This window comes from Oratosquilla oratoria, chromosome 12 (genome assembly GCF_046742065.1).
Source record: "Oratosquilla oratoria isolate Oo_2021 chromosome 12, ASM4674206v1, whole genome shotgun sequence".
NCBI lineage: Eukaryota > Metazoa > Arthropoda > Malacostraca > Stomatopoda > Squillidae > Oratosquilla > Oratosquilla oratoria.
The window spans coordinates 60802461-60827945 of NC_134788.1; the positions used below are offsets into that span (position 1 = coordinate 60802461).

The 25485-nt window shown below is 37.9% G+C and overlaps 3 protein-coding genes and 1 long non-coding RNA gene across 5 annotated transcripts in view; 2 read left to right on the top strand and 2 right to left on the bottom strand.

The window, feature by feature from the left end:
• LOC143031870 (uncharacterized) overlaps positions 1-25485 on the top strand; it is a 124618-nt gene that overhangs the window by 88890 nt on the left and 10243 nt on the right. Inside the window, exon 1 of one of the 2 annotated variants that reach the window (XM_076196226.1) lies at positions 24793-24841. The exons of the other annotated variant lie outside the window; for it this stretch is intronic. The gene's annotated coding sequence lies outside the window, so the exon portion shown is untranslated. Of the gene's footprint in view, positions 1-24792; positions 24842-25485 lie in introns of those variants that run through there. 2 annotated transcript variants of the gene reach the window in all.
• Positions 5102-5870, bottom strand: LOC143030822 (uncharacterized). Its single transcript, XR_012966935.1, has 3 exons — positions 5511-5870; positions 5327-5394; positions 5102-5204 (listed from the first exon to the last, which is right to left on the bottom strand). It is a non-coding gene; the product is annotated as an uncharacterized LOC143030822 (long non-coding RNA).
• On the top strand, positions 13004-14963 carry LOC143030439 (uncharacterized). The gene has a single exon (XM_076193588.1). It carries the CDS (start codon positions 13004-13006, stop codon positions 13823-13825), a length of 822 nt encoding a protein of 273 aa, XP_076049703.1. The 3' UTR covers positions 13826-14963.
• LOC143030440 (uncharacterized) lies at positions 21603-24041 on the bottom strand. The gene is made up of 4 exons (XM_076193589.1): positions 23930-24041; positions 22172-23626; positions 21955-22028; positions 21603-21707 (listed from the first exon to the last, which is right to left on the bottom strand). Exons 1-4 carry the CDS (start codon positions 24039-24041, stop codon positions 21603-21605), a joined length of 1746 nt encoding a protein of 581 aa, XP_076049704.1.

The following is a 25485-nucleotide window of genomic DNA, read 5'->3' on the forward strand; positions in this document are numbered from 1 at the left end:
AAATGCACGTCTGGCGTGAGGTTGTGCCAGATAGAGGACAAAGTTCTCAAAAGGGAGACATCTAGTCACCTAGGAAATTGAATATCATGTTGATTTCCAAGTAGAATTGCTACACAGCACAATTATTTACACAGATCACACGTAATTCATTTGAAGTGGTTGTTTCCACTGAACTATAAATCAACAAGCTGATTCCTTCGTGGGCCTTGTTATAGTAACTAATGGAAGTGAGGGGTGAATCTAACCCAACGTAGTTGTAGGTAGGGACAGGTTAGGATATATTGATTAGAAATTATTTACTTCTCACTCAAAGATGTCATAAATCAATATTTTATATTTTCATTTATAGGATTCTGGTGGTATTAGTGTGAAATTTTACTTGTTTCCCCCCAAAATGGAAAACAAGTAATTTGCTGTAGAAACTAATACAGTATTAGATTATCATAAATCTCGCAAATGTTGATTTATGACATCCGTGATTGGTGTGTGTGTGTGTGTGTGTAGGGGCGGGGATGGAAACCAATAAAGGATTTACAAGAATCACATATTGATTCCTGGCATCTTTAATTATTGGGTGGGTGACCTCTGAAAAAAATGAAATAAAATAAGTCCAGTTATCTGTGTTATTGTGTCCATCATACTCCAATTTTCCCCCTTTTTATTTTTTCCGTTTGTAATATTTATTCATCTGCTCATGTGACTTCTTATCTATCAATTTTCATTACCTTTTCACTCATTTATCCAGCTTCTGTAGTTCTTCATAGTTTTTACATTTGTTCAATCATCCATTTTTTCTCATTCTTTTCTTTTTAATCTTCTTTGGTATGAATTGTTTGTTATCTTAATTTGTTGCACTTTGGTCAATGTATTTGTATATTTTTGTTATACTCCAAAAATATTAGCAAGTTATAATCTTTATATCGTAATGTTTAAAAAAAATAGTGCCATTCACCATAACCTTGAAAATGAAATATGTTGATTTACAAGATTGCTGTTGGGCTACTCCCACTGTGTACCTTGTCTTTGTATTTGATGAAAGTGAGGGGTGAATCTAACCTAAGCTATAAGTAATTTACTTACCACGCAGAGGGTGAGGGAGCTCTTCGAAAAACGGAAAACAAGTGATTTATTGTAAATATGAATATCAGAATCTCATGAATCTCTCCAACGTTGATTTTTTTAAATCCTTGATTGTTGTGTGTGTGTGTAGTGGTCCTCTGCAAAAAATTCTGCAAGTATTTCTTGTTTCCAGCTGTGGTGTTGTATCCTATAATTGATTTCTTATTCTTGTGGGCTCTATCTCTTTGCATTATTTGTTCAGTCTTTCGCTTTATTATTTCCTGAATAATTTTGACTACTCCATATTTCTTAGTATTTGTTCAACCTTCCATGTCTTTCTTCTTCCTTTAAACTTCTTGTTATGAAATGTTTATTCCCTTCCCTGATTTCTTTTTGGTTAATGCTCCACTCTACTTATATTCCTTGATGTCACTCCTATTCCATTCTCTCAAAAACTTAGTTGTCATACTTATTACATATTTACTTTCAGGATGAGAGTAGCTATCAATAATTCCTGGGGAAAAGTATCTGTAATCTATGTGATGCAACTTTCACACGAAAGAGTCATCTCAAGTACCACATGATGGCCCACACTGGAGAGAAGCCTTTCAAGTGTGACCTGTGTGATGCAGCTTTCACAGGAAAGGGTCTTCTCAAAAAACACATGATGACCCACTCTGGAGAGAAGCCTTTCCAGTGTGACCTGTGTGATGCAGCTTTCACACAAATGAATGATCTCAAACGACACCTGATGACCCACACTGGAGAGAAGCCCTTCAAGTGTGACCAGTGTGATGCGGCTTTCTCACGAAAGAATGTTCTCAAACGACACATGTTGACCCACACAGGAGAGAAGCCCGTCAAGTGTGACCTGTGTGATGCAGCTTTCACAGGAAAGGGTCATCTCAAAAAACACGTGTTGACCCACACTGGAGAGAAGCCTTTCCAGTGTGACCTGTGTGATGCAGCTTTCACACAAACAAATGATCTCAAACGACACCTGATGACCCACACTGGAGAGAAGCCCTTCAAGTGTGACCAGTGTGATGCGGCTTTCTCACGAAAGAATGTTCTCAAACGACACATGTTGACCCACACAGGAGAGAAGCCCGTCAAGTGTGACCTGTGTGATGCAGCTTTCTCAAGAAAGGATGCTCTTAAATATCACATGATGACCCACACTGGAGATAAGCCATTCAAGTGTGACCAGTGTAATACAGCTTTCTCAGGAAAGAGTGGTCTCAAATATCATGTGATGACCCACACAGGAGAGAAGCCCTTCAAGTGTGACCAGTGTGATGCAGCATTCTCAGCAAAGAGTGTTCTTAAATATCACATGATGACCCACACTGGAGATAAGCCGTTCAAGTGTGACCTGTGTGATGCAGCTTTCTCAGCAAAGAGTGTTCTTAAATATCATGTGATGACCCACACAGGAGAGAAGCCCTTCAAGTGTGACCTGTGTGATGCAGCATTCTCAGCAAAGAGTGTTCTTAAATATCACATGATGACCCACACTGGAGATAAGCCGTTCAAGTGCGACCTGTGTGATGCAGCTTTCTCACAAAAGCGTCATATCAAACAACACGTGGTGACCCACACTGGAGAGAAGCTTTTCAAGTGTGACCTGTGTGATGCAGCTTTCTCAGGGCATAGTGGTCTCAGATATCATGTGCTGACCCACACAGGAGAGAAGCCCTTCAAGTGTGACCAGTGTGATGCAGCATTCTCAGCAAAGAGTGTTCTTAAATATCACATGATGACCCACACTGGAGATAAGCCGTTCAAGTGTGACCTGTGCGATGCAGCATTCTCAGCAAAGAGTTCTCTCAAATATCACTCAATGACCCACACTGGAGAGAAACCTTTCCAGTGTGACCTCTGCGATGCAGCTTTCTCAAAAAAGGGTAATCTCAAATATCACATGGTGACCCACACTGGAAAGAAGCCTTTCAAGTGTGACCTGTGTGATGCAGCTTTCTCACAAAAGAATCATCTCAAACAACACGTGTTGACCCACACTGGAGAGAAGCCTTTCAAGTGTGACCTGTGTGATGCTGTTTTTTCACGAAAGAATACTCTTAAACAACACATGGCGACCCATACTGGAGAGAAGCCTTTCAAGTGTGACCTCTGCGATGCAGCTTTCTCACAAAAGGGTAGTCTCAATCGACACGTGGTGACCCACAGTGTGAGAGAAGCCTGTCAAGTGTGACCTGTGTGGTGCAGCTTTCTCAAAACTTAGATGTCATGTTGCGATCCATACAGGAAAGAAGCCTTTTCAGCTTTCACACGGAGGACATATTTCAAACGTCACGTAGTGACTCACATTTCCTCACGGAAAGATGATCTCGTGTATTGCGTGATGGCCTACGCTGGTGGGAGGCCTTTCCAGTGTGACCTGAGTGATATAATTTTCCTGTATGATTCTACATTCAGCTATTAAGTATCACCCACTGTTATCAAGCAGTTCAGTTTGGTTAATGGGTTATTACATGCATACTGCCAGTTGTAAATCTTAATTGGTTTACTCTCAGTTGTGAAGTTATTTGAGTGACCTTTGGCCTGGTGCGTAATTGCATTTTTGCTAATTCGTAATTAAAAATTCTCAAGTGTTCCATTAAGTGCACGAATGTTTTTGCACTTACGAAAAACGCCGAAGATATTAGAAAATTGTGCAACTGATGGATATAGATATCTGTATGTCATGTCGGAGTTCTGTTTACCCTAGCATTGTGTAAAGTCGTTTGGAGTATATGCCATAGTTATTTGTAATTTGTATTACCGTAAATATATCTTCGGTAATATATTCAGTAGTGTTTGATTTATCCTATGAGACACAACTCCCACACTTCAATAAAGTCTCTCCAAGAGTGATATAAGATATATGATGAATTGTTCATTGTTGACGAAGAAGAAATCTAATTTGTTTGCTGAACTTTGTTATTGCTTGTACCAGGAAGAATTTCTGTAGTATATTTGATTGTGCTTGTTCTTCATGGTCTGATCATTTCTGAAATATATCACGACGCCTTCATGACTTATGTTTTTGTCCACTCTCTATAAACTGTAGTTGTTAAAGGATTTTTCTGCGTGTAACACTATCTTTAAGCAAGCCTGTTAGGGTAATGTACGTTGAAGCTACCTCAATGGTGAGTTTTTTTTCTGGGAATTCATTTTAGTTGGGTTATTGTGGTTATTATCTTCATTTCTAATCTATTGTTTTTAATTAATATACGTCTAAGAAAGGTAGACGTACTAATCTGGAGAAAGGACAATGGCACGGTGAGTTTTTCGGTCCACAGAAAGACAACTAACAAAAATGACCTTATTCATTACTTCTCGGCACACAGCGAGAGAACCAAGAGAGGAGTAATAATTGGATTTTTTCTTAGGGCATTCCGGGTATGCAGTGAGGAGCATATTGATAGAGAGGTCAAATATATTTTTAAAGTCTTCACAGATCTCAGGTACCCGGAAGGATTGTTACACAGCTTGAGAAAAATAGCACTCAGAACATTGGATAAAAAGGATGAGGTTAAGGAAGATAAGGAAGGTGACTTCATTGTGGTTCCCAGTTCCAAACACACGGAAGAATTAGGGCACCTACTACGCAACACAGGATTGAAGATTGCCAGCTCATCCAGCATGAAAATTGGCGAAATAGTGAGAGGTAAGGAGAGAAAAGACAACATCACTAATAGCGTGGTATACAAAATACCATGTAGCAGCTGTGAACTGAGCTACTTTGGAGAAACTGGGAGAGGTCTATTCTATTTTCTTTCATTTAAATGGGAATAACTTTTGAGATACGATTTTTTGACACACAACGGCGGTCACGGTATCATTATATATATATATATATATATATACAGTATATATATATATATATATATATATATATATATATATATATATATATTTTTATTTGTTCAACCTTCCATTTCTTCCTTCTTCCTTTAAACTTCTTGTTGTGAAATGTTTATTCCCTTCCCTGATTTCATTTTGGTTAATGCCCCACTCTACTTGTATTCCTTAGTGTCTGTCAACGCCATCTGTTGTAGTGGCTGTCGTGAGGTACGTAGGTAAAGGAGGAAGTAATAATGTTACGCACCACGCTTGTCTTCTTTATTGGTGTGTGGTTTCTGTAAATCAATTCAACATTGTAATTTACATTCATAATCAAGCTATCAAAATAGCACTATATGAAACCATGACAAACCTCTATAATTAAATAATTATGCATGCCAAACTGTATGGTTCATACCATTATTTTCTTTCTTCTTCCGCCCCTTCAGTATTTATCACTCTATACCTCCGTGATCCGTTCTGCTTCTATCAAATCACAGATGTCACGAATTAACATAATGTCCACACTAACTTGTGGTTATATTACCAAACATTTCATAAGTCAAATAACGCAGCTAATAATTCACTCTGCTAATGCTTACCAATTATGCTTCCTGGTCACACCCCCGAAGGTGTTGTCACTTTGACAACTAGACACAGAAAGAACAATACTTGTACGTTCCTCACGAAGAGGATGGGGCACTACTTTTTAGCGGAGGAATACCAAATTGAAAGGATCCACATTAAATATATATAAGTCACGTTCTACTCAACATTCTCCCTTTCATATGACTTCTTTAATTCTATTTCATTTTATAACAGTTAATTATTCACTACAATACATCAACTTCGACAAAGACAATTTACATATATTGTACATACATAGTAACTGCCTGTGGTACACACGTGATTATGATTGCCATTAGACTCTAGCCTCCTTTACATGTCAGATATTTTCTCATATCCACCCAGACATAGTACTCTGTAATATACATACATCAAATATCGTAAACCATGATTCGTAATTAATTTTAGTACATACCATTGTCAGTACACTTGAATATCATACAATTGGTGCTTAACACAGATCTAGCACCAGCCATGATTAGTAATTAACCTCGATACATATTATACTTTATCTGTAGAACATCATACATCAAATATTCTTATACATAGTGCAATCGGCACTCACACCCTCCCCTTTGTGATCATCCAAGATCACAACATCAATGACGGGAGGTCATTTTTACACTGAGTCACCTTCTAATAATAGTATTAATTTAGAAATAGGTCGCTTATAAAGTTTCTTACCACGTATTATTTCTACTTGTCTAATCAGTCCATCTGTGCTTTTTATCACTTTCACAACTCTTGCCAATAACCAATGACTGCGTGGTGTGTTATTTTCTACCATTAAGACAATATCTCCTTCTTTGAGATTTCTATTAACTTTCAACCATTTCTGACGTTCTTGCAAACAAGGCAAATACTCCTTTTGCCATCTGCGCCAAAACTCTTTGGCTAAATGCTGTATCTGTTTCCACTTCCTTCTGCTCTCACAGATCATTTCTCCACCATTGAGTGTCACTACATAATTATCCAAATTAAGTAAAGAATTAGGAGTGATGGGACACAAATCGTTCACATCATTTGATACCACAGTCAGAGGTCGACTGTTGATTATACTCTCAACTTCACAAAAAAATGTACTCAAACTATCATCAGACAAGGTTTGTGAACCTATCACAACTTCTAACACTCGTCTGACTAATCCTATCATTCTTTCAAAAACACCACCATATCATTACTCTTTCTTCAGCAACTTCCATTAATTGAACATTGAGTTCGATAATTGACACGCCTTTTCTTTGCAAATGTCTGACAAATAATATAAGATAACTACATGCTCTTAGCAACTTGAACCATGAAGAATAGTGACAAACTAGTCGTGACATTACATCAACTGTGTGACCTTGTATTGGTTTAACTTCAACTTTCATAACCCTCTTAATTTCAAGATTCGAAAATTCTTCCTTATTTATCTGCTGTTGAACTGGCCAGATCTCTTCATTTTGGGACAAGAAAGCAGGTCCTTCAGACCATCTACTGGTCTGTCTCATTCTAGTGACATCGTCAGCAGGATTATCCCTGCTGGAGACGTACATCCAACATACATCCTCAGAGTTCTCTCGAATCTGAGACACTCGATTAGCTACAAAGGTTTTAAATCTTAAGTGATCATTATGCAAATATTTTAATACTGTAGTTGAATCTGTCCAAATATAAATTTGAGTTAACTTTAAAGGTAGTTCTCTCACTATCACACACTTCAATTTAATGGCTAGCATGGCTGCCACCAATTCAAGTCTTGGAATTGTAATTGATTTTAAAGGTGCTACTTTAGCTTTTCCCAACATGAAGCTACACTGGATTGTACCATCAATATGTTTGTATCTTAAATATACCACTGAACCATATGCTATTTCACTAGAGTCACAAAATATGTGACACTCAATTGCCTCTACCTTTGACGTTATACCTTTCTTAGTACAACGATCAATACTATACAACTTGAGCTTATTTACTCTTGACATCCAAATATTTATTAATCCTTGATCTCTTTCACTCAAAGTACAATCCCATCCAATGCCGTTTCTGAATAATTCTTGTAATAATACCCTTCCTTCAAGAACAACTGGTGCTACCATGCCCAGTGGGTCGTAAATTTTACCAATTACTGCTAGCAATTCTCTTTTTGTTCTAGGTATTTCATCAATGTTGATTGATATGCTCATCTCATCCTTGCCAAGATACCAATTCAATCCTAATGTCTTTTGTACCACTTCTTCATCCTCAATGAACTTCTCAATATCATCACTACACTTATCTTTGAGTATATTCTTCAAAACTTCACGGGAATTACTATTGAACTTTGTCAGATTAAATCCACCTTTACTACAAAGATCTATCACATTATTACAATTGTCAATCAACTCATTAATGTCATCGGATGACACCAACATATCATCAACATAGAAGTTGTTAAGAACTATTTCACTTACTGATTTATGAAACTGACTCCCGTGATCTTGCACAACTCGTTTTAAAGCATAATTTGCAATACTAGGGGAGCAACTAGCACCAAATGGATGAGAAGTCATCCTCAGTTTAACTATATCACTTCCTATGTGTCCATCCTTCCACCATAAGAAACGCAAGTAATCTCTATCATCTTTAGGCACTTTAACTTGATAATACATAGTTTCTATATCCGCAGTACATGCATATAGTCCTAATCTAAATCTCAAAAGGACACCTAACAAAAGATTGTTGATGTCAGGTCCTTGTCTCAACAAATCATTTAACGATAAGTCATTTACACGTGCTGCACAATCAAATACTACACGTACTTTATCCCTTTTTGTAGGATGTTGCACTCCAAAATGTGGAACATACCAAGCTTGTTGATTACTCACTTCATACTTAGGTACTTCTTCAGCGTACCCTTTCTCTAGTAAATTAGTCATAAATTGCTTATACTGATAATAATACTCATGATCCTTAAACTTACGCTTCAATTGTTGAAGTCTTTTGACTGCCATAGGTTCACTGTTAGGAACTATCCTAGGTTTCTCTGTCATTGGTAAAGGGATCTCATACTTTCCATTATTCATTTGCCTACACCCAGACTCGACAAATTGTAACCATCTTCTATCCTCTATACTAGGTTCTACTGAATTCAGTGATGAATCTACAAACTCTCTATTATAAGATTCAATCAATTTCCTTTCTAAATAATTACCATCAACCTTTATCTTATTCACAGGAATTTCATGATTATTGTCTATTATTCTTCCACACAATATCCACCCTAAACGTGTTCTCACAGCATACGGATCTCCTGGTTTCTCTGCATGTACAACTTCCCAAGGTTCAGACGCCTCTGGGACATTAATACCTATCATGATTTCTATCTCTCCTTGGCTGTGATCAAATTCTAACTTCATCAAATGTTTCCACCTTTCTACATCATTCTTTCTGATATTATGACTGTGATTGAGAGGAAGTTTATTCACTGCAAATACAGGTGGTAATCTAATTTGGTTATTTCCTTCTATATCGGCTACTGACATCCCTTCAACATTTAGACAAGACATTCCTCTTGTACCTACAATTGTACTTACTTGTAGTGTAGTTGACTGATAATTCATGTCTGTCATTCCAAGCTTCTGCAATAAATTCTTAGTGCAAAATGTGACTGAGCTACCATTGTCAAGGTAACATCTGGTAATAACAACTTTACCATTTAACTCTACTTGAACTGGGATAGCAGTAGTGTCTCCTACTGAATCTTTCAATTGACTGGATAATACTTGAATTCTAGAATCATCAACCTCATTAGTGACCGCTGGATTTGCCGTTACTTCTTTACTTCCTTCAACCTTGAAATTCTTATTCATCCTATGCATGATTGTAAGATGTGAACCACCGCATTGTTCACAAGTACGAATTACTCTACATTGAAACGCTTTATGTCCTTTCCTTAAACACTTAAAGCAAAGTTCTAAATTGTAAGCTCTATTCAACTTCTCTTCATAACTTAACCATCTTAATTCTGGACATACATCAATAACATGTTCTTCCTGACATAACCAACAAGAAACTCTTGCTTTCTGTGTCACATTGACATGGACTCTTCCATCATAAGGTTCTATACCTTTCTTATAATTCGTCTTTCTATGTGAACTCCATGTGTTCGCTTCTACTTTCTTATCTCTAAATCCTCCCTTACTACTTCTCCCAAATGTTGGGTTACTCAATATTCTTACTTCTTTCTCTAGAAATCTGACTAAGTCTTTAATGTCCACTAGCTTCCCACTCTCAGCTACCTCGTCGACTAGTCTCCTCCATCTATCCTGTAAGTGTCTAGGTAATTTCTCAACCAACTGACGCAACGTCCTAAGATTTTGTAATTCTGAAATTCCATAATTAATACCCGATATAGCACTTATACATGAATTCAATTCAACGATGAAATCGTCTAATGCCTCAACATTCTCTTCTTTAATTTCAGACCAAGCTAGAACCTTATCTATGTGCATTAAAGCTATCTTTTCTTTATTACCATATCTTTTGTTTAATTCACTTCTAGCTCTTTGATAACCCTCGTTTGTATCTTAATTCAAACACATTCTAACTATGTTGTGTGGTTTACCTTCAGTATATTGTTTTAGATATTGTAACTTTTCACTATCTGACACATGCTTGCTATCAATCAACATATCGAAATCTCTAATAAATTCAAAATATTTATCTAACTGACCATTGAATTTATGAATCACATGAACAGGCATCATGTTCTTTGTCATTAAAGTCGCAACCATGTCTCTATTTGTCTGTTGACTATCACTATTATTCTGATGTGTACTTCTGCAGTCACGAGGATCATTCTCTACATTACTATATACGTTATTGTCAAATTTACTCAAACTATCAAATTCTGCTATAGGCGATTCTAATTCTGTTTCCAACTCAAGCCTATCGTGTTCTTTTTTTAATCTATGGATTTCCATTTCCATCTCTTGTTTATTTTTGAACTTTTTTAATTTGATATCTTAGCTCGACCTCTTAGCTATCACCTTACCTATTTGATTATCTATGTCACTATCCCCTACTTGAGACACACTATCTATTGGTTTCACTGTACCATCTGTTCCTTCTTCTACATGTGTTCTATTGAAAGCTAATAACTCCAGAATGACTTCGTCTGTTTCTAATTCCTCAGCTGTAATAAACTCCTGTATCCTATTCATAAGTTCTGCCTTATTGCCAGAACAAGTTTGATTCTTTGCCTTTAGATATGATTTTAGTTGATACACTGTAGCTTTATCCATTTTGTTCAATATAGAATATTCAAGGCTCACTCACACTAAATACAAATAAATGCAACTAGAAACTATACCTCATTTAAATTCCAAGTTCACTCATAATTACCTGTTATTCATCACTTTGTGTAACAATGTTAACTAACATGATGTCTACACTGGATCCCAACAATCTGTACACCTTATTATAGATAATATGTAGTAGAATAAACTAGAAAACTATGTTCAAAGACTACCTTGTGTTCTTCTCGTGATCAAAGCACTTAAACATTATAGTATTCACCACCAATTTACATATCAATATCAAATACACCAAGGAATCTCATACTTCACTTTGAAAATGATTACATAATCTCCTATTACTACACTTTCTTGATTCATCCTCAACATTCTCTACACAAATTATATATATATTAATTCAAATTACACTTTCATACTACCCTCATGGTTCATACGTTGATACTTCTTATGGATCACTGTGGCTCTGGTGACCATGCCGGCCGCATGCAGTCAACTTCTTAATCTTGATGGCGGTATTCCTCCTCCCTGTACCTCAACATGAATTTCAGAAACAGCATAAACTGTTTCCGGAAAATAATGAAACTGTCATCGCCATCTGTTGTAGTGGCTGTCGTGAGGTACGTAGGTAAAGGAGGAAGTAATAATGTTACGCACCACGCTTGTCTTCTTTATTGGTGTGGTTTCTGTAAATCAATTCAACATTGTAATTTACATTCATAATCAAGCTATCAAAATAGCACTATATGAAACCATGACAAACCTCTATAATTAAATAATTATGCATGCCAAACTGTATGGTTCATACCATTATTTTCTTTCTTCTTCCGCCCCTTCAGTATTTATCACTCTATACCTCCGTGATCCGTTCTGCTTCTATCAAATCACAGATGTCACGAATTAACATAATGTCCACACTAACTTGTGGTTATATTACCAAACATTTCATAAGTCAAATAACGCAGCTAATAATTCACTCTGCTAATGCTTACCAATTATGCTTCCTGGTCACACCCCCGAAGGTGTTGTCACTTTGACAACTAGACACAGAAAGAACAATACTTGTACGTTCCTCACGAAGAGGATGGGGCACTACTTTTTAGCGGAGGAATACCAAATTGAAAGGATCCACATTAAATATATATAAGTCACGTTCTACTCAACATTCTCCCTTTCATATGACTTCTTTAATTCTATTTCATTTTATAACAGTTAATTATTCACTACAATACATCAACTTCGACAAAGACAATTTACATATATTGTACATACATAGTAACTGCCTGTGGTACACACGTGATTATGATTGCCATTAGACTCTAGCCTCCTTTACATGTCAGATATTTTCTCATATCCACCCAGACATAGTACTCTGTACTATACATACATCAAATATCGTAAACCATGATTCGTAATTAATTTTAGTACATACCATTGTCAGTACACTTGAATATCATACAATTGGTGCTTAACACAGATCTAGCACCAGCCATGATTAGTAATTAACCTCGATACATATTATACTTTATCTGTAGAACATCATACATCAAATATTCTTATACATAGTGCAATCGGCACTCACAGTGTCATTCTTATTCCATTCTCTCAAAAACTTAGTTGTCATACTTATTACATATTTACTTTCAGGATGAGAGTAGCTATCAACAATTCCTGGGAAAAGATATCCGAAGATTCCCTATATTCGTCATATAAATATAATCTTGTGTCATCCGCGGCACACCTACCTCACGAGTCATCTTAAATATCACACGATGACCCACACTATAGAGAAACCTTTTCAATGTGACCTGTGTAATGCAGTTTTCTCGACAAAGAGTAATCTTAACCGACACGCGGTGACCCACACTGGAGAGAAGCCTTTCCAGTGTGATCTATGTGATGCAACTTTTACACGAAAGAGTAATCTCAAGTACCACATGATGACCCACACTGGAGAGAAGCCTTTCCAGTGTGATCTATGTGATGCAACTTTCACACAAAAGAGTCATCTCAAGTATCACATGATGACCCACACTGGAGAGAAGACCTTCAAGTGTGACCAGTGCGATGTAGCTTTCATAGCAAAGAGTGATCTCAAACGACACATAGTTATCCACACTGGAGAGAAGTCTTTCCAATGTGACCTTTGTGATGCGGCTTTCCCACGAAAGAATTATCTCAAACAACACATGATGACCCACACAGGAGAGAAGCCCTTCAAGTGTGACCTGTGTGATGCAGCTTTCTCAGGAAAGGGTGCTCTTAAATGTCACATAAGGACCCACACTGGAGATAAGCCGTTCAAGTGTGACCTGTGTGATGCAGCTTTTTCACGAAAGAGTGCTCTCAAATATCACGTAATGACCCACACTGGAGAGAAACCTTTCCAGTGTGACCTGTGCGATGCAGCTTTTTCAGGAGGGACTGCTCTCAAATATCACATGGTGACCCACACTGGAGAGAAGCCTTTCAAGTGTGACCTGTGTGATGCAGCTTTCTCAGGAAAGGGTGATCTCAAACGACACGTGATGACCCACACCGGAGAGAAGCCTTTTAAGTGTGACCTGTGTGATGCGTCTTTTGCACTAAAGGCTTATCTCAAACGACACCTGAAGACTCACACTGGAGAGAAGACTTTTAAGTGTGATCTGTGCGATGTAGGTTTCTTAGCAAAGGGTGATCTTAAACGACACATAGTTTCACACACCGGAGAGAAGCATTTCCAGTGTAGCATGTGTGATGCATCTTTCTCACAAAAACATTATTTCAGAAGACACATGATGATCCACACAGGAGAGAAGCCTTTCCAGTGTGACCTGTGTGATGCAACTTTCTCACAAAAGATTAATCTCAAACGACACGTAGTGACCCACAGTGGAGAGAAGTCTTTCAAATGTGACCTGTGCGATGCAGCTTTCTCAGAACCAAGTAAACTTAGACGTCATGTGGCGACCCACACTGGAGAGAAGCCTTTTCAGCTTTCACACGGAGGACTTATTTCAAAGGTCACGTAAGGACTCGCACTTCCTCACGAAAAGTTGATCTCGTGTGTTGCATGATGACCTATGCTGGTGAGAAGCCTTTCCAGTGTGACCTGAGCGATATAACTTTCCTGTATGATGGTACTTGCAGCTATTGAGTACTGATCCACTGTTATAAACTGTCAGTTGAAATCTTAATTGGTTTACTCTCAGTTGTGAAGGTATTTGAGTGACCATTGGCCTATTGCATAATGTGTTTTTGCTTGTTCTTTTTTTCAAAATTCTTAAGTGTTCCATCAAGTGCATGAATATTTTTGCAATTACAAAAAAAAAAAAAAAAAAAATATTAGAAAATTGTGCAACTGGTGGATATTGATATTTGTATGTCATGATGGATACAATTCTGTTTACCTTAGTATTGTATAAAGTAGTTGGGAGTATACGCCATAGGTATTTGTAATCTGTATGATGAATTGTTCATTTTTGATAAAGAAGAAAACCAATTTGTTTCCTAAGCTTTGTTATTGTTTGTAGCAAGAAGAATTTCTGGAGTCTAGTAGATTTGATTGTAGTTGTTCTTCTTTGATACCTCCTAAGACAGAATTTCATGGTCTGATAATTTCTGAAATATATCATGACACCTTCATGACAAAGGATTACAAAGGCGGAGCATGCCGATAGGAGACCTTTATGTCCGTAACTAGGTCAGATGTGGAAAAAAGTAATGACAATAAATAAAACATAATATAGATAATAATAAATGCATAGGTATATTTAAATGAAAAAAACAGGTAAATAATAAATGATGATAAATTGACAAATATCTAATAATGTGAATCAAGTAAATAACAATCAGACATAACAAAAATGAATAATATAAAATAAATGACATTACAGCATCTTGCTTAGGTATTTATCTAAATGATTCTTAAAGCTTTGAACTGAACTGCATTGCACTGCATCTGCATGAAGTTTATTCCATTCATTAACTACATTATTATTTGTGCCAAGAATAGCTTGTTCGTGGTGTTTAGTAGCAGTTGTGCATGTACTTGTTCCCTCTTGACTCTTGGGACAACCTCTTTGCTAGGTCGAGTTGTGATGTCTTTTTTTTTTCTGTTCAATTTGTTGTTTTCGTGCAGTGTACATATCATTTTGTGACGCATATCAGTTTACAATTAATCTTTATACAAGCATTTGGTGGATGACAATCATTTCCACGTGATGATCTTCGTTATGAGAACTTTTGTGTCAGATAATTTCTGATAAATATTCTTGACACCTCCATGGCATCTAGTGTCTCTGTCAGTGCTCTATCAAATGTAATTGTTGATTGGCATTTCTGCATCTATTATGTCATTCTACAAGTGAGTCTGGCAATATACACTAGAGCTTCCTCGACGGTGAGCTCAGAGTGTTTAGTGACTGTGTTTGTGAAATTATTGCTTTGTTATGTTGTCCTATATCACAACGAGCTGCCATGCCTAGTCAGTCTTCATTTTGACCTTTACCGTTAAAGCTAACTTGAACTTCAGCTCCAAAACTCAACGAAACAATTCCTACACTTCTACTGACTTGTCAGTAATATAAACATGATAAATCTTCTATTCAAACTACAATTTAGATATAAACAGCCTATGTTTCTTATTTTTATATAATTGATTAGTTTTGGATTGTTTAAAGAACGAGACTGATCAAAATTGTACAAAATAACTGAAGATGAAATTTGTCCTGATCTTTGACGTATAATGAAGACAGTATGCTAAATTCCATTTCCACATAACGACACTCAGTGCTATACAGGTACGCTCAGGCAGTTTACACACTGACGCAACCAGTTGCATTAGAATATATATCTGGACGTAGCAGTGTGCATTTACCTAGTTGTATCTTACAGGAAGAGGAGCTATGCTCGTGGTGTCCCGTCTCTGTATCTCATCATGTCTAACTTGTTCTTAAATTCTTGTATGGTTTTTGCACACACTATTGTTTTGTCTAGTTTGTTCCATACATCCACAACTCTGTGGGGAAATTTGTTCTTTTTCAGGTCTCTTCTAAAACTGTCCTTTTGAGCTTCCTTCCATGTTCCCTTGCATTTCTCTTATCCCAATATAATAAGTCTTCTCTATTAAGGACTTTCATACCTCTCATGATTCTGTAGATAGTCAACAAGTCACCTCTTTCTCTCCTTAGTTCCAGAGTCGGTACTTCTAGTTTTGACATTCTCTGTTCATATGGCAATTTTCAAATTGATGGTACCATCTTCGTAGCTGCCCTCTGGATTCTCTCAATTTTCCTTATATTCTTTTGGCACTCGGTACCCATAGTATTGCTGGGTACTCTAACTTTGGCCTTATCAGTGTGACTATTTTCTTTACAATTTCTTTGTCCAACTAAGTACAAGCCACCTTTATTGTTCTTAGCAAATTATAGGTTTCTCCGACAATTTTGTTTATCTGTTTATCAGGAGACATGTTCTTTGTGATGATTACTCCCAGGAATTTTTCATATCCCACTTCCTTTACTTCATTTGCACCAATTCTATATTGTCCTGATATCCTTTTCTCGAAAGAGAGTTGATAATAGCTAATACAGCGTTTAGGAAGAAAGTCAAGCATAAGTATACATGGGAGAGGGTGGTGGATGGAAGGGTGGTAGATAGAGCATTAATGGCTACATAGAGGTAACTATGAGTATAGTAGGAAGAGATAAGGAGGGAGTCATAAGGTGTGCAAAGATGGTGTGCGGAACAAGGAGGACGGGAGGAAATAGAAGGAAGGGAAGTGAGTGATGGGATGAGGAAGGAAAGAAGGGTGTAGAAGAGAAAAAGTGAGCTTTCATAGATTGGTTACAAATTAGTACGAGGGAATCATATGAGAGGTACAAAGTAAAGAGAAGAGAAGTAAAGCATAAGATAAAGGAGAGCAGATGTGAAATGGGGTAAGTGTATGACAGAAATTTTTGAAAGTAATAACAAAATGTTTTGGAAAGAAATTAAGAGAGGAAAAGGAGGCGAATCAAGTAGAGAAGAAAAGGTAAAAAGTGCGGATGGAGAGATGATAATGAAAGAGAAGACAGTGAGAGGAAGGTGGGCAGAGTATTTTAGGTAGTTGCTAAATGTGAAGGAGGATTGGGAGGGAAAGGTAGTTGCAATGGGAAGCCCTAAGAAAACGAGAGTGAGGAAAATGGAGGACAAATAAGAAAAGATGAAGTGAAGGCAGCTGTTAAGATGATGAGAGCAGGTAAGGCACCTGGGTTGGATGGATGCCATGCAGAATGTCTGAAAAAAAAGGAGGTACAGTGATGGTGGACTGGCTGGTGAGGTTATTTAATGTTTGTTTAAGAGAGGGTAGAGTGCCGGAGGAGTGCCTGTATAGTTCCACTTTACAAAGGAAAAGGGGACAAGTGTGAGCGTAGTTGGGAAGGCTTATAGAAGGGTCTTGGTTGAAAGGATTGGGAGAGGAACAGAGGGAGTAATTGGTGAGGAACTGTGTGGTTTTAGGACAGGTAGGGGTTGTGTAGATCAGATTTTTGTGGTGAGACAGATATGCGAGAGAGCTATAGGAAAAGGTAAGGATGATTTTTTAACCTTTTATGGATCTGGAAAAGGCTTACGACAGGGTATGCAGGAAGGCACTGTGGGAGGTACTGCAGATATATGAGATAGGAGGAAAGCTGTTAGGAGCAGTCAAGAGCTTTTACGAGAGTAGTAGAGCTTGTTTAGGATTAGAAATGGAGAGAGTGAATGGTTTGGGGTACAGGTGGGACTTTGACAGTGATGTGTTATGTCACCCTGGCTGTTCAATCTATACATGGATGGGGTGGTGGGAGAGGTGAATGCAAGGGTAGTGGGTCAGGGATTGGAGATGGTTAAAGAAATGGGAGAAAAGTGGGAAATAAGCCTATTGTATTTAATTTTATTAAGTATTATGTGATGTACAACGAAAAGTGATGCGTCATTGTGTGCGTGTTCGTACGTATAGCCAGCATGAATGTTCCAGAACTTTACTATTTGCCACTGCTGTTTACATGATTAATCATCATTTTATTTGTAATGCGAAAGTTGAATGAATGGGATGTAGATTATTAATACTATTAGATTTAAATTATTGTATAACTGAGATTTGGATGTATGTAAATTTCTGTGTGCAAAGAATTAATCAGAGAATGCGGGATGAACGCAACTTTCACGATCGCCATGCCCAAGCTAGAAGTGACTCATATGAGTCAGATTGAGCGAGGAAGCTGAGAGAGAAAGACAAGTACTTCGTGTGAGTGTAGAATTTAAGTATTCATCTCCTGTGCTGCTTTGCTGTGCAAATAAACTGAGGAACAGTTCGCATAGTGTTTAACTCACACTGTGAACAACTAACAAGACAGTTGTTGTTTGCTGACGACACTGCACTTGTAGCAGGATCGGAGGAGGGATTGAGGAAGTTAGTGACAGAGTTTGAGAAGGTGTGTGGAAGAAGGAAGCTGAAGATAAATGTGGGCAAAAGTAAGGTGATGAGATGTACAAGGTGAGAGAGTGACAGCAGGCTGGAGGTGAGCATTAAGGTTGAAAGACTGGAGGAAGTGGATAGTTTTAGATACTTGGGTACGAATGTAGCAGGAAAGGGAGGAGTGGAGGTGGAGGTAGAATATAGATTGAGAGAAGCGAGGAAATGCCATGGTGGATTGAAATGTAATGAGAAATAGATATCTGGAAATGGATGCTAAGAGGTTATATGAAGGAGTGATTTTGCCAACAGCACTGTACAGAGCAGAAACATGGAACATGAGAGAGGAAGAGAGAAGGAGTTTGAATGTGTTTGAGATGAAATGTCTGAGAAGTATGATAGGGGTTACTAGGCTAGATAGAGTGAGAAATGAGGAGGTGAGGAGAACGGGTGGAAAGTGAGCTGGGAAATAGGATTGATGAAAGAGTATTAGGATGGTTTGGACACATGGAAAGAATGATAGAAGAAAGATTAGCAAAAGGGATGTGTATTGCAGAGGTGGAAGGAGTGAATATGAGGGGGCGTCCTAGGATGAGATGGATGGATGGGGTGAAAGGGGCATTGCAAAAGAGAGGAATGTCTGTTAAGGAAGGGCGGGAGAGGACAGAAGATAGGGGTGAATGCAGAAAGGTTGTGTTTGGATGATGCTGTGATGCATGAGTGGTAGCGGGTGGGGGATGGGGAGTGAGGAAGTATGTATGAGAAAAAATTGACGCAGACCGAAGGGATTTCTCCCCGTCTTCTCCATTTCTGCATGGGGGGACGGAGAGGGGGGATCGCCAAATTTATGAAGCGGCCTTGCTGTGGATGTGCTGTGTCTTGCGACACTGCTTCTGACTTAGGGCAGTGGACAGGATGCAGGGATTACCCGTCATCCAGGAGGTGCCAAGATAAGAGGGAGGGAGGAGGTTGGAGGGGAGTGGAATATGTAGGAAATGGAATTGGTGGGAGTGGTTTCTCTGCCATTTTCTTTTTGGCTACCTCCCGTGTAAGGGGGAAAAAGCCGTTGGTATGTGTATGTATATACCAAAGTTGTGTCAATCTAAATCCACTGGGGTTTTGTCCGTTTGGAGCACTGTTTTTTTTTTTTTTTTTTTTTTTTCGTGCAGCCCTCAACTTTGCCGGTGGCCAAACCCCACCATTTCATGAAACAATCGAAGAAATCCACAAGAGAATCAACGTAGAACTTCTCAACATCACACACCACCGTATGTGGGATCAAACCTGGGACAAATTACTTGAAGACCCCACTACCCCAGAGCATCCGAAAGGAAACGAACGACAAGAGGAAAGAGTACAGCCCCATGCGTGGTGGCCACAGAGTCTACCAAGAACCCAGACATTACTGCCTCAACCAGTATACATTGCATCAGACCAACCTAGTAGTTAAGTAAATTGAAATGAAACAGAACAAGTAGAAAAGAAAATACCCTAGCTAGCTTAGCTATTCCCAATGAATACACAAAGAGTGCCGTCCCCTATTTCCTTTCCAACTCTCAGGCCGCGGCCCTCTTCCGACTTTACTAGTCTCTCACCCAGTAAAAGAGAGAGAGAGGGAGGGATGAAAAAAGGCATAAGTAATTGCGACAGAACTAAGAAGATTCAAAGTAATGTTAGACCAAATTAAAGCCTTAATTGGTGAGACCAATAACACTGGGTAACACTAGTTTTGTTTCTTTAAATGTCTTTATTGTTACTAAGGTTGTTTTCTCTTCTGATTTTAGAAATGCAATTGAAAATTGCATATAATCGAGATTTCAAAATATAATGTTTTATATACAAAAACAAATTATATCAAACTACGATAGTACACTATATTTAGCATATTCACATTGTCTATAAATTGTAGCTGATGTTTTATCCTTGTGTTTCCTTTTAAAACAATGAAAGAATGTAAATATAAAAGCATATGATACGGAAGAGCCCACTAGAAATGCATTGATGAGCGTGACTTCTTACTGTGAACTCCTTGATCTTTACGCACCAGTAACCATAGCCTCCCATCATAGCAGTGTCTCATCGTCCTTGGTATCTTTTCTCCATTGCAGTAATGTCTTAATGGAACTTCTCAATATGCTCTTCAGTCACTTCTTCCAAGTTTTCACGAAACATTCCAAATGTAAATGCAAAAAGTGCACCTTTAATGACATTCTATATCCTAAGTTCTTATAGCTTTCCAAAAGCTTTGCTACATCGAGCGGTTTGTGTTTTGGGTCTTTATTATTAGCAAGGAATCCATGAACTCTACCTCGAAATGTACACCACGACTCGCTTTCGACAGTACTCATTACATTTTCAAGTTGCATTGACTTCAACACTCTCCTTACTGGCGGACTAGTAAACATATCACCCTTAACTTTGGCCTCTGATATTTTTGGAAAGAGTAGACGAATCTCTTGAAATGCTCTTCTACCTTGAACTAATGCTTTTACAAACTGTTTGACCAAACCAAGCTTTATATGAAGTGAGTATAGCAACACTTTGGTAAGGTCTACAAGAAGCTGTCTAATAACATTGAGTTTTCCTGGCTGCAAGCCACCTCGAGAGGGCCACTCCATTTCCTAGTAGTGTTCATTATCAGCCCGACTGTCCCACAAGCAAAGAAAACATGAATACTTGGTGTATACACCCTGTAATCCAAGTAAGAAGGCAATGATTCTAAATTCACCACAAATATCCCATAAAATGCTATATCTTTATATTTTTAACATTAACTTAGTAATGAGCAACTCTGTGGAATACCTTTCATTACTACAGTAAACAGTTTATAAGCGTACAAGCATTAAACCACTTGAAACATGTAATGCTGAGGATAATGTCCAGCCATGCCGGCCATGTTGGAAAAAGACTGCAAGTCTCTTAATGGGCAGAGTTCGAGATGGTCCCTTATCTGAATCTCTTCATAAGATTGGGACTCTAGTCTAACGTCATTCTGTCATATTTCATGCTTTTAACCCAATTTGAACAATCACATGGTATTTTGTCACTTATCCGCTCGGAAATCCACTCCTATAAACCCTTATTTTAATAGAAATGTGAACAATACCATGTTGGAATCGACAATTTATGAAAGGGAATGGGAGGACTAGGAAAATTACTTCACCCATTGCATTTTGACCTTACATGCCAGGCGATGTACTCGTTTGCAGGGTTGCCAGATTATTAAAGCAGAAAAAGGCTAAAGGCAACAAAAAATGAGCCAAAAGGGCCAAATGCACTACAGAAAAAGGCCAAAAGTATGGAGTAAAAAGGCCAAATATCTAATTATTCCACTTCTCAATTCACCCAATTACTATACGATTTGCACTGAGCTATAGTGGTTTACTGGATTGGCGATCTGTGTACACAAGCGCTACGTAGTTCGTAAGTCCTCCGCCTGGGCAACGGGTGATGCAGTGGCCGCCATATTGGACCCCCTATGATTATATTGCGTACGAACTTAGATGTTCTAAATAGCTCAGTGGTGCCAAGTAAAAGATCATATGCATACAATGAATTAATGGCTATTCATTTTCCATAAACAGTATAAAAAGTAAGTCAAAAGTATGATAATTTGTTTCATAATCCTTTTTAATGAGAAACAAATCGAATTAAAAGTGTATTTTTTTTCTTTTTTTCTTTTTTTTGCAGCATGCAAGTTTCATGGTCATTATTTCCACAAACAATATAAAAAATATAATTCTTTTCATGAGCAACAAAAAATAAGTCAAAATTATATTCTGCATTATAGCACCAGACTTTGGTAAACAAGGAAACATAACCAGTGTTCAAACATAGTCAATCACATCATCACATACATCATATTCATCTCCATACATATTTGCAGATGAAAATAAGCGGTACATATCAGGTGGGACCACAAAATTCCTGCAACACAAACCTCTGAAGTGCAGATGGGTTCTAATGCGAATAATGGCATCTAGGGTTCTTGTGCTCAGTCTGTTTCTTAATTTTGTTTTAACTATTGTAGCATGAGAGAATATGCGTTCAACAAGAGCATTGCTAACTGGTGTGACAAGACAGGACAATGCATATGTTGCTAGGTCTATAAAAGATTTGTTACCTAGTGTATCATAGCAATTACCTACTCCTATCCAGAACTGAACAGAGTCATCTGGTATTTTGTTGTCAAATACTGCCTCTTCAACCCAGTTTATATGTAATACATTCCTATACTGCTGTTCAATGGCATTATATCTATGTGTTCGTAAGGTAGGGAATGGTAGATCCTTATATGGCACCCTTGCTGTTTGACTCAAAATTTTTGATGGGTCAAGACTACTGAGACCCTTGTATATGTTCCTCGTAGGAGGCAGACGTTTCTCAACTTGCTTGATGGCCTCCACGAGAAAGTTGTAACATCGGGCCTTGACGTCCTGAACTTTCGTTTCACCACTAACTTGATGCATCTCGATATACCTCTCCACTTTCATGGCAAAGCGAGCTCCAAAATCTACTTCGGATATAGCTAATTCACTTTCATCTGGGCTGAAAACTCTTGCCCGTAGACTATGATGATGTTGAGCAAGCTCACCTTCCATGCTCTGAGGATCGGCATCCGTGGCTTGAAAATATGAGTTGACGCCTTCAAACTCCATAACGATGGGTGTGACACAGTGAAAATACCAATAGTTGATTGGGTCATTTAGGATGTCAGAAATCATACGTGCCTTATACCTGGCATCAGCTCCACTAGCCTGCTCAGCACACATGAAGTATGCCTTAAGTTCTTCCCAGTTCATCAAGATGCTGTACATTACTTTCCCGCGTGCTAGCCATCTGGTCTGAGAAGCTTGCTGAAATGGCAGCGAGGTCCCTTTCCTTTCTTCAGTTGGGTCCATTATGCTAAACAATTGTTTGTAAGCTGCCCTCCTTACTGTACTCTTGGAAAACCATTTTGGTATTTCTGAAATTAAAAATCCCAAGCATGAAGGCAGCTTCTCAAATGCATGCTTTACGCACAGTGCTAGAGAGTGACAAATACATTTTACTTGCACACAATCTGGAGACTCCTGCTGTATTCGGGTCCAAACCGAGTTATCAACTCCAGTCATAACTGAGGCACCATCATTTGCAAAACCAATGCAGTTACCAAGTTCTAAACCTAGATTTGTAACAGCAGCTTTAATGACAGTGAATAATGCTTCCCCTTTTGTGTCATTGACAGGAATAAGACCAACAAACTCTGTTACTATTCTCTTTTCCTTTTTGCTGCAGTAACGTATCGCAATGCATAAATACTTCACTGTCCCAACATCGGTTGACTCATCTACTAAAAGGGTAAATTTTTCTCCTAGCTCCTTCTTCAGTTCTTGTTTAAGGGTTGGGGACACAACTTCCGTAATCAGTTTGCTATATTTAGTTCTAAGAAGATTGATTTTTCCTAAGATGCTACCTTTCCCATTTTTTTTTTTTTTTTTTTATCATTTCACCAATGTGGTCCACAGAGGAAGTTGAGCAATGGCAGCAGACTGCAACAGCAAGTTCCAATTCTGCCTGTTTGACATCGTTGGGTGTTGTTGACTGAAAATTGATTGGTGGTACAAGTGCTGGTGTATTGTCTTCTTCTGTTTCTCCGATTTTTCATGGTTTTGTAATGAGCACATTTTGGGGTTCAGATTACAGTGACATAACTTACAATATGCCGCCTCACCAGAGCCATCAGGTGCATATTTCACCAACATAAACTTTTTCTCCCACTCAGCTCTGTACCTCCTGGCACTATCATAACTGCAGTTCCACTTCGGCATCTTAGGCCATTGAAGATTGCAGGCTGATTCTTATTCTAAAATGCATGCACATGAAAAAATAAATACTCCTAACTAATTAAGCACTTGAAAATCACTAAAAACACTAATGAAAATTTAATGTCAACGATCTTTTCCACTCTACATAAATATAAACAACCAGAACGAACGCTTTTGTGGGATGGAAAATTATTTTACTAATTTTATTAATCAAAACACAATATATTTCTATATTCAGTACCCTACCAATGTAGCCTACTCCTTGCTTGTTTATGAACATAGCTTACTATTGATTGAAGGCCTAAAATTACGTCAGACAGTTAAGACAAAAAATCACGCCAAAAGTTGCACATGGATCTCGTGCGCCATCAATATCACACAGCTGATTCGTCCAATTTTATCTTTGTGCCATAAGAGAAAATGGGACAAATTGCATGGATCACAATGGTAACAAAATGAAAAGAAAAGAAAAGATACGCGCACTCGACTATATGGTAGACTATAACTTGGATAAGTTTTGTCAGGAGGTGGCGAATGAACTCAGTATTCAACTCACTATTATCAGATGAGCTTACTGAAGCCTAATAAAATATATTTAAGCCACACTCTAAAAAAAAAAAAAAAAAAAAAAAAAAGCCAGATTTAGTAATTTAGGCCAAACTAAATATCCTTAGGCCAAATGCTTGAAAAAGAAGCCAAAATTGAGGGTTTTGGCCTAGAAAAGGCCAATCTGGCAACTGCTTGTATGTTATTTGTTTACATTCATCTTGGCTGGCCGCCACTTCGTCCTCTACAAGTTATTTGTAAGTAAACTTATTTGGCAAAGAATCAGTATACATGAAGTGCAAAAAATAAATACAATAACGCATATTTCGAAATGATAATCACAAAATTGCCGAGGATAACACAAAAAAAAAAAAAACGTACGCTTATTTCCATTGTGGTCTTCATTAGATTGTTATTCTACGCTAAGTTACACAGACAACAGACGTAGGGGGTTAAGGGGACCAGAGCCAGTCGTTTCGTATCAATTGAATACAAATATATCCTTTATTGTATGAGCAGTTACTTGATATATACTAAAAAGAATCTTTGAGATTCCTAGGACATCTGTGATATCCAGAAGTGGCATATAATTTAGAAGCACAACATCATGACATGCACGCAGGTAATAGGTAGGTCAAACACCACCAGAGGCGCCACCGTCGATGACGAGCACAATAGGGCGTCATTTTATGCGCACGCCATGCAAACGGCCAAATTTACATACCGCCGGAAATTTCATTCATACAAATGTTATGCGAGTGTATTTACTACGATCGTAGTAAATTTCAAACAATTACATCATCAGTTACATGTCGGTACATAAAAACAAAAGATAAACATGGCGGTTTGCATTCAGCAGTAAATCGAAAATTGGTTTATGTTTCAGCATAAAAAATGAGCA